The 13185-nt window shown below is 38.2% G+C and overlaps 1 protein-coding gene across 1 annotated transcript in view; it reads left to right on the forward strand.

The window, feature by feature from the left end:
* The window catches only part of ALPK2 (alpha kinase 2), a 155256-nt gene that overhangs the window by 67597 nt on the left and 74474 nt on the right, over positions 1–13185 (forward strand). Inside the window, exon 4 of the mRNA XM_051973263.1 lies at positions 8604–11877. Within this exon, the coding sequence (XP_051829223.1) occupies positions 8604–11877 (3274 nt within the window). The remainder of the gene's footprint in view (positions 1–8603; positions 11878–13185) is intronic.

The following is a 13185-nucleotide window of genomic DNA, read 5'->3' on the forward strand; positions in this document are numbered from 1 at the left end:
GTTTTCTTATTATAGAATGAAGATTAAAAATTGAACCTATTTCCTAGATTCAAGTAAGATAATGCATCAATCAGTCAATCGATAAACATTTCTTAAGAATTAACTATGTGCCAAGGCCTTTGCTAAATTCTGGGGATATAAAGTCAAAAATGATATCATATTTGCTCATGCTTCAATTTCCTATCCCATCCTATTATTCAGTCATCCCATCCTTTCTTTGCTTTTGCTAACTTGTTTCTCTACACCTGTCTAGATTAGCATCCTTTACAGTGGACCTCAGACCTAGGGACTTCATACCCAGGTTTTACTTGATCCATATCTTCAGTCCCTAGTGGGGAGTTAATCTACTGATCTTTGATCAGTTGATCAGCCAGTAAGTATATTGAATGTCTACTTCATGTTAGGGATAGAAATTCAAAGAATGAAACACTTTCTATTCATAATGAACTTACATTCTATTGGAAGAAACAAGTAATTTTAAATATTATATATGTATATATAAAATATATATCATATATATATTATATGATATAAAGATGGAAGTAAAGCTTTTACAAAAATATATATTTATAAAATATATATTTATATATTCATGGAGGTCTCATCCAACATGTAGTTGAAGACAGCAGGCGATCAGGTGGTTTTAGAAATTTGCACACTATTGTTTTGGGAGCTTGCAAGAATGCTCTTGAAATAGATTTTGGCTACCTCATCATCACTGCTGCTTGAAGGTTACATGAAGTTAGAATCCAGCCTTCTCTAACCAAAGATGGCGTTTTTTCTGCACTCAAGATGGCAGAATTGGAGTTCCTACAATTTGAAACCCTCTACTTGGGATATGTAGATAAGTTTTTACTGCAGTGCAAAATGACCAATGCTGATTTGGTGAAGTATGGCTTGGCTGATGTTGTAGAAAATCCTGGCATCATCATAGATATTGGGATGAAGGCTGTCAATGAGTTTTTTTCCTGTATCAAATATCATTTATAATTGTCCTCATCTGTATAACCCAAATAATTGGATCACAGACCACTCAAGATGGACACAGCTGGTTGATCTCACCTGGAAATCACTTTAACAGCTGTGTTGAAGATCATTGGGAGAAGGAAGAGATTATCTGAAAATTCAATTAGGAGAGGATTGCAATAAGTAAGGACAGTGAGAAGGAAATGAATTCAAGAGTTGTTATGGAACTAAAACAGTGATATCTGGTTGCTGATTGAATATAAAAATTCATGTTGATAATGAATATGAAGTGTACTGAAAAATCTTAAAACATAAATATCAGCTATTATCACTATCATCTCGCAACTAAGTGACACAGTGGTTAGAGGGCCAGACCCGAAGTCAGGAAGACTCAACTTTCCAAGTCTAATCCAGCCTCAGACATTTAGTAATTGTAAAGATCTGGGACAAGCCACTTAACCCTATTTGTCCCAGTTTCCTTGTCTGTAATAGGAGCCAGAGAAGGAAATGGCAAAACACTCCAGTATCTTTGCCAAGAAAACCCCAAATGGGCTCATGAAGCATTAGACATAACTGAAAAAGGACTAAAAACAAGAAAAAAATTACAATTATCATCCTCTCACTTGTTCAACAAGCTTTTTTCATAAAAATGGTGTCTTGGCCATCTGAAAGTTAATTCAATTCTCTCAGAATTCAGTACCTCAAAAGCAAAAATCATGTATTTCTGCTGTACTTTCACATAAACTGTTTCACTGGATAAAATGTAAGCATCTAGAGAGTAGGGATTGTTTCAGTCTTTGTCTTTATATCCCCAGTACCTAGCATAATGCTTGTCTTACAGTGAGTGCTTAGTAAGTGCTTGTTAATTGATTGTTATTATCTGAATTCTGTGAGATAGCTTGATAGCACCATTCTTATCCATTTTTTTTTTGTCCTGGACCTTTAGGCAATCCAAGGGTTTAAAGGTATATGGTAAAATACATAAGATTGTAAAGGAAATCAATTATATTGAAATATGATTATCAAAATATTCAAATAACAATTTCATCAACCTGGAATTAAGAAGCCTTGCTCTAGCAGAGGATTTGAGAAAAGTTCAGTGACTTACTTATTCAAGGTCACATAGCTGTCAAGGCCAAAATGAAAACCCAGGGCTCCTGGCTTCTGCTCTGATGCTGTTTCTACTATACCACACTCCTTGGCAAAAGTTCCCTGATGAATTCACATTAACCTTTGGAGGCCCCCTTAACATCCTTTTATAGAACCAAAGTGAAATTCATAGTGTCAAAGCAGAAAAGGAGTCAGACCTACATTTCTGCCCCTGATATATAAGCTGTACCAATATTAAAAACTCAGCGACTTTCCCAGAAATAAGCACAGGGTTCTAAACTTAGCCTGCTGAAGTTTTCTCATTTCACAGGAGTCACTGGAATGAAGGAGAGCAAGTCAAATCCCAAGAATGCAATGGGTCCAATTACTAAGGGTGGGAGAGTCAGAAGGGAATCGAAAGACATTGGGGGCAAATTCTAGTGAGTTATATACTTTCTTCTTTTGATTGTTATTTTGAAATGATTTTCAAAGATTTTAGTGAAGATGTATTCCCCCCCCCCCTCTTATGCTGCACAATTCCTAAAAATAAATGCAGGTCTCTAAAATATTCTGCATTTTGCTTTCAAGCTTCTACTGGCTCAGGGACAGGTCTGTTCTGTCTATTTTCAGTTTCACACCACCAGGTGGTATGGATTTGATCTATCGAATGATGTTATGCATGTTTAATGAAAGCTCAGCAGATATCTGGGAAAGGTTGGCTATACGTGAGGATGCAGCAGCTCAGGATGATTTGGGATTGGGAGAATCCCCCATTTAAAGTGTCCAGGAACCAGAGGAGGAAATTGAAAATGTGAAGACAACTGTTGATGGACACACTGCTATTTATACCCAGTCAAACATGGATGAAAGAAGGAATGAGCGAAACAAGATGAAGTAAGGAAATTATGTGACAATAAAACTCCTTTCTGGCATATGCCAATATAAAGCAGAGCCTGAAGAAGAGAGATGAATATCTGATTCTTCTAGGTCTTGTATCCATGTATTTGTGGTTTTAAGACCCTTCGGCAGCTCGGACCCTTTGACCCTATTCCTCTGCTTTATCACTTCTCATGTTTCCTCCTACTGCTTTCCTTGGCACCAGTCAAGTTGGCCCACTCTTATCTGCTTTGATGCCTTTTTCCTTGGCACATCTTTCACCACCTCCATGCTTCAGTTCCCGTTTGATGAATCTCCCTCTGCATCCCATGACATTGTCCTCAAATATTCATTTCTCCCTCAAGCTGTCCTATACCTCTTAAGGGCTTTGATTAGCCTGACATGGGAGGACAGCACTGACCTTGGAGTCTAGAAGACCAGGTTCTGGGATATGGCTGCAGCCTGTGCTTTTTACTGGCTCTGTGACTATGGACAAGTCACTTCACCTCAGTGCCAACTGAAGCAATGCTCTAAGATGTCACAGTGGAGGAATTGCTGGGCAAAATGATCCTTATACTAATGAAAACACAAAATTCTCCCTCTTCTTCCCTCTACTGCAAATGCATATGCCCCTTTTCTCCCCATAGATGATAAGCTTTTTGAGGTCATGCCCCTAAAGTACATACCACATATCTCAATAATTTCTTTCACATAGTCAGCACTTAGCAAATGTTTATTTATAATGACTATGATTGATGATGACATGTAAGCAGCAAAATCTCTCTCTTGGCTTCATGAGCTAGGTATGTGGGAGATGGAACTGTAGAAGGAACTTAAGAAAACTTTGAGTAGCAGAGTTTACACAGGTATCAACAAAGACAGCTTTCAAGCAGTCATACCCAAGGAGCTTCAAGGCAAAGGTTTTGTGGTTTTTCAATCATGTCTAATTTTTCATGATTGCATTTGGAGTTTTCTTGGCAAAGATACTGGAGTAGTTTGCCATTTCCTTCTCCAGCTCATTTTATAGATGAAGAATGGGGTTATTAATTTACTAGAGTCACCCAGCTTAATAAGTGTCTGAGTTTGGATTTAAGCTCAAGTCCTAATTGGGGATGGTGTGTGTGTGTGTGTGTGTGTGTGTGTGTGTGTGTGTGTGTGTGTGTGTTGTGAGAAAGAGAGAGAGAGAGACAGACAGACAGACAACAGTCCATCTACTGTACCAACTAACTGCCCTTAAGGCACAGATAGGCAAGTAAATAAATTGTATTCACCAGGCAAGAAAAGCACACACTTAATCAGTAACTGCCAACAGAATCTGCTGTTATTATCTGGGAACAGGGGGTTGTTGGAACCAGTTGTCAAGAGGTTTGTTAAATATTCAGTGTAAATATTACACCTTAAAAATATGCAAAGTCTACAAATCAGGACTTGATTTATTGTTTCATTGATTGTCTATATTTGAAAAAGTAATGGAGAAAATATTGATAATGTAGATTAAACTTGCAGGTATGTCCTGTGGTATACTTTTTTTTTCTCCTGAAGAGCAAAGTGTTAAACATTTACTAGCACATCTCTGCCTGGGAGTCTAGAAAATAGCAATGGCGTTGGCATAAGAAAGACAAAATGTAGTCCTATATGTGTTACAGCTAGAGAGACAATATTCCTTTTACTGGCATTGGGAAGAATTGTTGTGTTTCCACGTTCTAATGAGAACAAGTACCAGAGTAGTGGTGGGCAACTTTTTGTCTATTTTTTTTGAGGGGTGGAGCTTAGAAGGAGTCAGGAAACTAATTTGAACTAGTGAGATTATAAAGGATATTGGTTGTAGTTGGCACCTGATGAGGCTCTTTTCTGAGAATGAATCTCTGAGTGTCCCTCTGTCTTTTATCATGATAAGACACCAGAGAAAACCTCTCAAATACCTCCAATATAAAATACACAATTACAATCTTTAACAAGGAATGAAGGGTTGAAAAGGACATGTTGGCCTGAGTGTGAATTTTTAGTCTTAAGATACTGTTTTTAGAAGAAAGTTAGGTCTGGAATTGTTGCTAGCATCTGATTTATTTTTCTTTCTCCCTCTCCTTTACAACATTGCCCCCGGAGAACAAAAACCAGACCTTTTGACTTCTGGGGCAAATAGTACAAAACAAATTTTATAACTAATGTGAAAATAAAAGAAGTAATTAAGACCAAATTCAATTGAATTTCTCTAGTAACTTCTGATTACGAAAAGAGTGTATGTGGCAAACTTTCACATCCTTTAAATTTTCATGGCCTGGGACAAAGCCTTGGTGGCTTCCTGTAGGTTACAGATCTGATCTCCATTCCTACTACCCACCCACCCACCTGAAACACACATTTTTTTCTAAAGGAAGATGTCTAATTCTGATACAGGGGTTTGTTTCTATTTCTCATATTAAAACGTGCGAACTTGGCAAGAAAACGAGCAGCTAAAAACAGAACACTGAAATTGACTCTCCATCAGCAGTTTTATTTTCACCTGAACAAAGAGTTTCCCCACAAGATAAGACATAAAGGAAGCCTACATGATCCTAGTCACGGGTCCTCTGACAAAAATCGAGCAGCAGAAGATTCATTCTTTGTTGAGGCTGTTTCATAATGACTTACTGAGAAAGATGGCCTTCAAAGAAATGGCTGACTCACACAGAAAGTTTTGTTTTATGGTTTTGATTTGCATTTGAATTATTCTTCAGAATGAAAAATGAGACTGGAGCATCCTGTCCCCAGAATTGATGTCCCTAAAGTCTGTGGTTTCAGTCTTGGTTCTGTCACTTATTAGCAGTGTGACCAAGGGCAAGTTATTAACAACAACTCACATTTCTATAAAAACCTAAGGATTACAAAGTACTTCCCCCTAATGCAATCTTGCGTGGAAAGCTTTGATCCAGGCAGGACCTTACTATCTCTAAAAAGATAGGTAATGAAAGTCTTATTATCTCCATTCTACAAATGAGAAAAATTGAGACTCAGAGAAGTTAATGACTTGCTCAAATTATGTAGTTAATTTGCATCAAATTTGGCATTTGAACTTAGCTATCCTTCTTCCAAGTTCAGTGCTTGTTATACTACAGTAGAAAGTCACGGACTTGCAGGCAGGATCTGCGTAATCGTTTTAACTTTGCTACTTACTACTTGTGTGATTTTTAGGAAGTGATGGTTTCTCTTGGACTCAGTGTCTTCAGCTGTAAAATGAAGAAAAAGGCTTGAACAAGATGACCTTAGGTCCCTTTCACTTCTAATTCTCTGAGTTCTAACCATCTCAAGGATTCTAAATAACATTTTATTATTTATAAAGTGGGTATAATAATACAGTGGCCAGATAAACATCAGGATGACTAGAGATAGCCCTGGATATATTAAGAACCTTGACGTTTTTAAACTAGAGCTTGACTGAGGCAACACCTATTCAGTGATTAAGGCTAAGTGAGAAATGAGAGAAAGAATTTCCTCTTTTACCTATCCAAAAAGAAAAATCAGTCTGAGAGGGGAAGACCCTTAGGGTTTCTAGCCAAAACGGAAACAATTGCTATTTACATTCACTCTGAGCCATCTGGGCCCAAAGCAAGCTATACATGGGATAAATAGAAAATAACAGAGTAAAACCACTGGAATTAAGAGTATTATATACTCGCTGACCCAGTGACACTTGCCTCCTGGCTTTTCCATGAACAAGATGTTCTATTTCTCAACTCCAGGCATTTTCCTGACTGTCCTCCAAGCCTTGAACACTCTAACTTTTCTCTTCTCTGACTACTGACCTCCCTAGCTCCTTTTAAGTCCCAGCTAAAATACCAACTCCTACAGGAAGCTATTCCAACCCAATTGCCCCAAGAACAAATACAAAATGCTCTGTTTGGCATTCAAAGCTTTCATTAGGTTATGATTGAAGATTTGAGGTAAAAGAAAGAATGAGGAGCCATGTCATCATATGAGACAGTGGTAAAGAAAGAAAAATTGGGGGAAGGTATCTGAGTGATAAGAGATCAGAAAAAGGAAAGAAGAGAGATAGTGAATGTCCCCTATTTTTTGGTTAAAATATGAAGAAAGATTTTTAGCTGAGAGAGTGGGGGAAGGCGAAAGTATGGGGAATTTGAGGAGGCATGAAAAGATTTGGAAGAATTAGAGAGTAGAATAGTTAGTTGATGAGGGAGGTACATTAAAATTACCTGAGAGCAATGATGGTCCAGGTGAGGTTATGTAACATAAATTATGAATCTAGTCAGAAGAGATGCATAGTTTTCTCCTCATTCATTTAGCATATGTATAGAAATGAAGGCAATTGATGATAGGAGTGATATACTGTTGAGGCTTGGCTGGGTGCACCCCATGTTTTCCTGACTATAAGAGGTCAGTTTGATGTGTACCGTATACTGCCTTTCCCAGAGGCAATAAAATAGGAAAATCATATCATTAGGCAATTCTAGAGTATTGAACACTGATGCCTTCTGCTCACTAATCTTGAAAAACCTCTCTTAAAAGAAAAAAAATGTAAGCATACTGAGGAGATGGAAGAGAGTCAACAAACATTTATATTAATTATTTACTTTGTGCCAAGCCTTTTGCAAAGTACTATAGATACAAAGAAAAGCAAAAGAAGCCCTTTTTTCAAGGAACTCATAGTCTAATAGGAGAAATAACATGCAAACAGCTATGTATACACAAGTTCTATATAGGATAAACTGAAAATAATCAGCAGAAGAAGGCACTAAAATGAAGGGGGAAAAGTCCTGCCTGGGATCCCATAGCCAATAGGACTTGAACCCACATCTTCCTATGAGGTTGGTTTAATGTCTACTGTATCAATTGCTTTTCCCAGAGGCAATAAAATAAAATAGGAAAATCGCATTATTAGGCAATTCTAGGGTATTGAACAGTAAAGCCTTCTGCCCACCAATCCTGAAAATATGAATATGAAAAACATATTCATAGTCAACATGACATTAGAACTGGGAGGAATCTCAAAATCATCTGGTTTATTCCTCCTTCTCTATTTTATAGAAAGAGTGACAGTAGTGAGACTCAAACCCATAACCTGCAATAAATCCAGTATTCTCTCCTTCTGCACCACTCCTCCATTTTACAGGCATGAATTATATAGATAGATTTTTTTTTAATGGGAAAGTTTTGGGGGTGAGATAACTAGTGCAATACGTTTCTTGTTCTCCTTACTCACATGGTCATCTTGTATAAGAGGCATTTTTAGGAGAAAAAATTAATGAGGCATCAGGAAAGAACATTTAGCAGTCAACGCTATGGGAGTAAGAGAAGTTTGCAGTTACAATATCAATTGTGTGTCATTTATTTTCATGTATGGCTTGTTGAAATATGTCTTATAGTCACACTATGTATATACACCAAAGCTCTATTTTAGGATAGGCTGACAGTGGCAACTTTCTTTTGGCACTGTTTGATCTCCATTGTATTCTGAGAAACCCCAATGTATTGCTTTGATTTATAGTACCCTGGAGGGGTTTGGGAAGTCACTGGGTAAGAAGATATTTATTGGATTAAATGTGGATTTCAATTATTCATATTATCTCTGCTTCCCATTAGTGCAGGTAATTAAAGGATTAAATATTCTCTGGATAATTAATATGTCCTATTATAGGTCCTTAATAGTAATGATTCTATTCTGCTTATCTTCCTAGATACAAAGGGAGGAAAACAAAGCAGAGAGTGTTACCAATAGTCACCTTCAAGGCTATTCAGAGCTCATGAGAAATTCTGAATTTCTGAGGAAATCTTCTGCCTTAAGTGGGACCATAATAAACTCCAGAGACACTCTGCAAAGTGTCAGTGATGAAGATGGATCAGTGACCCAACACATACCGCTGGAAGGCTGCTCTCCAGGGCCACAACACCATGAGACACAAAACCAAGAAAATGACATCTGCCATCCCCAAATTCCCAGGGAAGACAAGCCAGATGAGCAAATCAGCTCTGAGGCCAGTCATGAAAATGCATTAGATTGTGAACTCTTAGCCCATTATCAGAGGGTAAGTGATGCTGATCTTGGGGAGCAAGAGAATCTATATATTGCTTTGGCAGAAGCTTCATATGATCTTCTGACAGTAGAACATTCCCTCAGTGCACCAAGGGATATAGAAGAACCATTAGTCATGGCACTCCATGAAACAGGTGAAACAGAAACAGGATGTGATCCCAAAGATTTTCCCTCTCCAATGCTAGGTGATGACTGTTTGCCTCAAGAAAATTGCTCCAGGGGCTCAGAGCTGGCAGAAAGTCAATGTGAAGCATCTGATTTATGTTTGCTCAGTGACATGATAACTGAACAACTTACTGGAGCACAGAATGATGACTCACCTTGCCCAACATGTGAAAATAGAGAGGCTGCAGGTGCAAACACAACACCATATCCCATGAACATTTCCATGGGAAGCAGTTTGGAAAGGGCATATGAAAATGAGATGAAAGAAAAGAAACTGGATAACAGAAAAAAATTGACTAGAATGCTAAAAACAGACCAAGAAAGTAACCTAATCAGTACTTGGAAGGACTACATTGTTACTCCAGAGAACAACTGTCTTTCCCAGCTCCAAAAAGCAAGTGATGAGACACCCCTTCTTGGACCTGAGGATGAAACAGAAATATCTTTACTCTGTGGAATGATTGCAGAGCATCCTGAACAGAAGTCAACTGAGATTCCAACTGAAAATATCAGGAATTCTCAGATTTCCAGTGATGGTGAGGAAACTCTTACTCTTCAAACTATCGGTAAAGATCATCAGGTCAAATACCTTGCTGTTTCAATTGCTCAAAACAATCACTCAGAGGGAACTAAGGAAAATTTTCCTGGGGTGCCAGCTGGAAGTATTACTCACCTTCATTCTGATGAACAGTCTGCCTCTGCTGGAAATGACTGGGCAACTAAAACTTCAGAGCAGTTGACCCTCAAAGAACCCCTTGGGACAGCAGCTCATTTACCCCATCCACAGCTGCTGAGAGAAGCGTTCTCGAGTAATTCTTGGGGCGTTTTTACTGATGGATTGACCACTGAAAGTCAGGACCTTGAGGGTGCTGTGGGTAAAAACTGGGAAGAGAGTTGTCAGAGCAAAGTGAGAGATTCAGAACAAAATGTACACAAGGAGATTCAGCCTCACTTAGCTTCTTTCTCTGAAGACAGCCTCCAAGAAGACTTCTATGCCATCACAGCTGCATGGGGGCAAAGTAGCCTGTTGCCATTAGAACATTCAACAGATGATTCTGAGGAAAGAGAAAGGAATTTAGGAGTTCCCAGTGGCAAAGTAGACATAATGAGTGACAAAGGAGAAAGGCAGGCTTCCCAGAAGGTTCCACATTCTCTGGAAGATCTCCTGGAGGAGGCTAGCAAAAATTCCATGGATGATAGTCAGGGAGATTGTGAGTTGGGAAGAAAGCAAAAAGTCTCAACTTTGACAGATCTTGTTTCAGAGCCTTCATCACCAATTCAGGCAGTGGATGGGGCAGGCCCAGTTAGTTCTGTGGTTCTGGACGATGTCTGTGTGATTTCTGAAGAGCTTGGGGCAGACAACAAGATACAAAAACTGGATACATCTGAAATAGATACACCAACTAGCAGTAACCAGTTTGCTTGTTTTGATGAGAAAATTCAAGAGAAAAAAGAAGTAAGAAAGAATATAGGTTTTTATATCCCTAACATCCAGAATTTGAAAGATTCCAACATCCTAGAATCATCAGTAGATCCGATAGATGAGAAGGAAGCCTCTACTGCAGTTTCACTATTTAAAGGGACCTTGAATATGGTCTCAGATGTCTCTGGGAAGAAAAACACTAGCCATGTAAGTAAAGCAGAGGAAAAAGACCAATCTATAGCAATTCACCCCATTTTGCTTACACAGCTTTTGACTCACCCACAAATCATGGAATCTTCTGTAGATTCTGCAGATGGAGCAGAAGTTATGGAGTGTGTTGGGACAGGAAAAACAGTGACTTCTGAGACCACACTAGGGGTGATGTCAGAGGAAAGGAATTTCAACAAGGAGAGCTTTAGTCAAAAGTTGAAAGTTCCATGTCATAAGGAAGTTGAACACCTTGGGGAAGGAATTCCACGTGCAGACAATGGGAGACAAAGACAAAGCCCAGAGACCATGGAGAGTGACTTAGATGAGCCAAACCACAAGGCACAAGACAGTACTATTGAATGTAGTTCAGCATCCTTTGTTCTTTCCAATAATCTTGTTGAACTAGCCACTGATACTTCCAATGAAAGAGATACCAACAGTGCCATAAGTCAAACACAAGATGTGCCTGTGAATGGCTTAGTTGAGCCAAAACATGAATGGATTTGTACTGATTCAAAGGAATGTAAAAACACTGAGAATGAATATGCCAAAAATTTGTCACCTACCTTGCCTCCTTCAAATGTACCTGTTGAATTAACCTTGACTTCATTTCTAAAGGGAGAGGCCACACATTTTGCAAAGGATTGTAAAATACAAGAGCCCACAACTGAAGAACTCAAAGCCACAAATTCACTGGGATCCCCCATAGAAACTTTGGCATTCATTCCAGCAGAATGTACTTCCAAAACCAGCCCTAAATGTCAAGACCAACAGCTAACAAATCATTGTCTGAAAGACTCTTTACCAGGAACTGTACAAAAGGCAAGAGAGGAAAAAAAGCATTGTCATATGGTGCCTCCCAAATCTAAAGTGCCAGAGATTCTGGCATCAGCATCTGAGGAAGGAAATAAGAAGCAAGAGTCCGGGACTGGACATTTAGCTGAGGGTGTGAAGAAGAAAATTCTGTCCAAAGTGGCAGCTCTGAAAATGCGCTTGGAAGAAAAAGAAAGGGCCAGAAAGAACTCTATTTTTAGTAAAAAGATTCCTAAACCCGAAACACTAACTCAAAATGAAGAAAAAAAAGATCCCAAAAGATTGTCTTGTAAAAGAGAAAACAAAGGTAAGGCTGAACAAATTTTCATTTCTTTACAGATGAGGTATATAAGATTAGTTTCAAGAAGACATTTATTGCCTCATAAGTCTTTTGCCTACAGTCAAGTTGCCATTTTGTGGTCAATGGCCCCTTTTTCTTTATCTAAAAAAATCAGTCCTATATTTTGTATTATTCAGTTTCCTGAAGATATGCTTTGCTAAGGGACTGAGAAGGAGGGAAGAGATTATTGCACATTTCTATGCAATTATGTTTTAAAAGAAAGAAATCTTTTTATGAAAAAAAAACTAATCATAAGTATTATGGACAATATTTAAGTAGATGAAAATAGTGTTAAAGTAGATTTAAGTAGTATTAAAGCAAGATTCAAATAAATAAGTACTTGGGTACCTTTCTCACTAAATAAATATTTACAAATATTATAAATACTAAATAAGTATTTACAAATCATTGTTTAACCTAAGCCTGTTTTCCACCCCAACATTTGAGTATGATGCTTCACTCTCCCCAGCCTTCTAATTACTATAAATTTATCTGAGCCAAAAGACTTCTGGGTAATGCCAAAACTCCCTGATTTATGGCCACTTCACTTTAAAAACCATTTTTATCACCACTCTTCTTTCACAGTCTGAAATGGAAATAATTCTTCTTAAGTTTCAGTCCTCTTCTTTTTAAAAGTTCTTGCTTTCTCATCAATGAAACTTGGAAGAGACCAAAAAAGACATTATAGAGAGATATTGTGCATCTTGATGTCAGCTATAGTAGAAAAGCCATTATAGTCTGGATCTGATCACAAGGGGAGCAACATCTTCTCTTTCCTTTTGAAGTTTGAATTCTTGTTATTCTTATTACTTTTTGGATGGTTTCTTAGCAACCATCACACAAAGTATTAGATACAAAACTATTTTCCAAAAGAGCTTGTAGTTCCTCAACCAAGCATGCCATACATAACTTTTTAAACAGAACCTAATGTTTTCAAACAAAGATAGAAAAGACATAAAATAGTTTTGCCAATGTAAAAGAAGTACGACGTTTGGAACTGCATAAAGGGCATTTGCCAGAGACCATGCTCTTGAGGATATGCCAAGAGACCATGTCCTTGAACACTGCCAGAGGCCATGTCCTTGGACGCAGGAGACAAAGAGCTAAGAAGAGTAGCAAACGCCCTGACCCTGTTCTCATATGGGGAAAAGGACATGGTCTCTTGGCATATCCTCAAGAGCATGGTCTCTGGCAGGCATTGACTGTCTAGCTTGTCTATGAGAAGTTATTATTCTTCACAACATTGTACTATTGAAGTATTTGGTGATGACTCCA

Source organism: Antechinus flavipes, chromosome 1 (assembly GCF_016432865.1).
Source record: "Antechinus flavipes isolate AdamAnt ecotype Samford, QLD, Australia chromosome 1, AdamAnt_v2, whole genome shotgun sequence".
Lineage (NCBI taxonomy): Eukaryota > Metazoa > Chordata > Mammalia > Dasyuromorphia > Dasyuridae > Antechinus > Antechinus flavipes.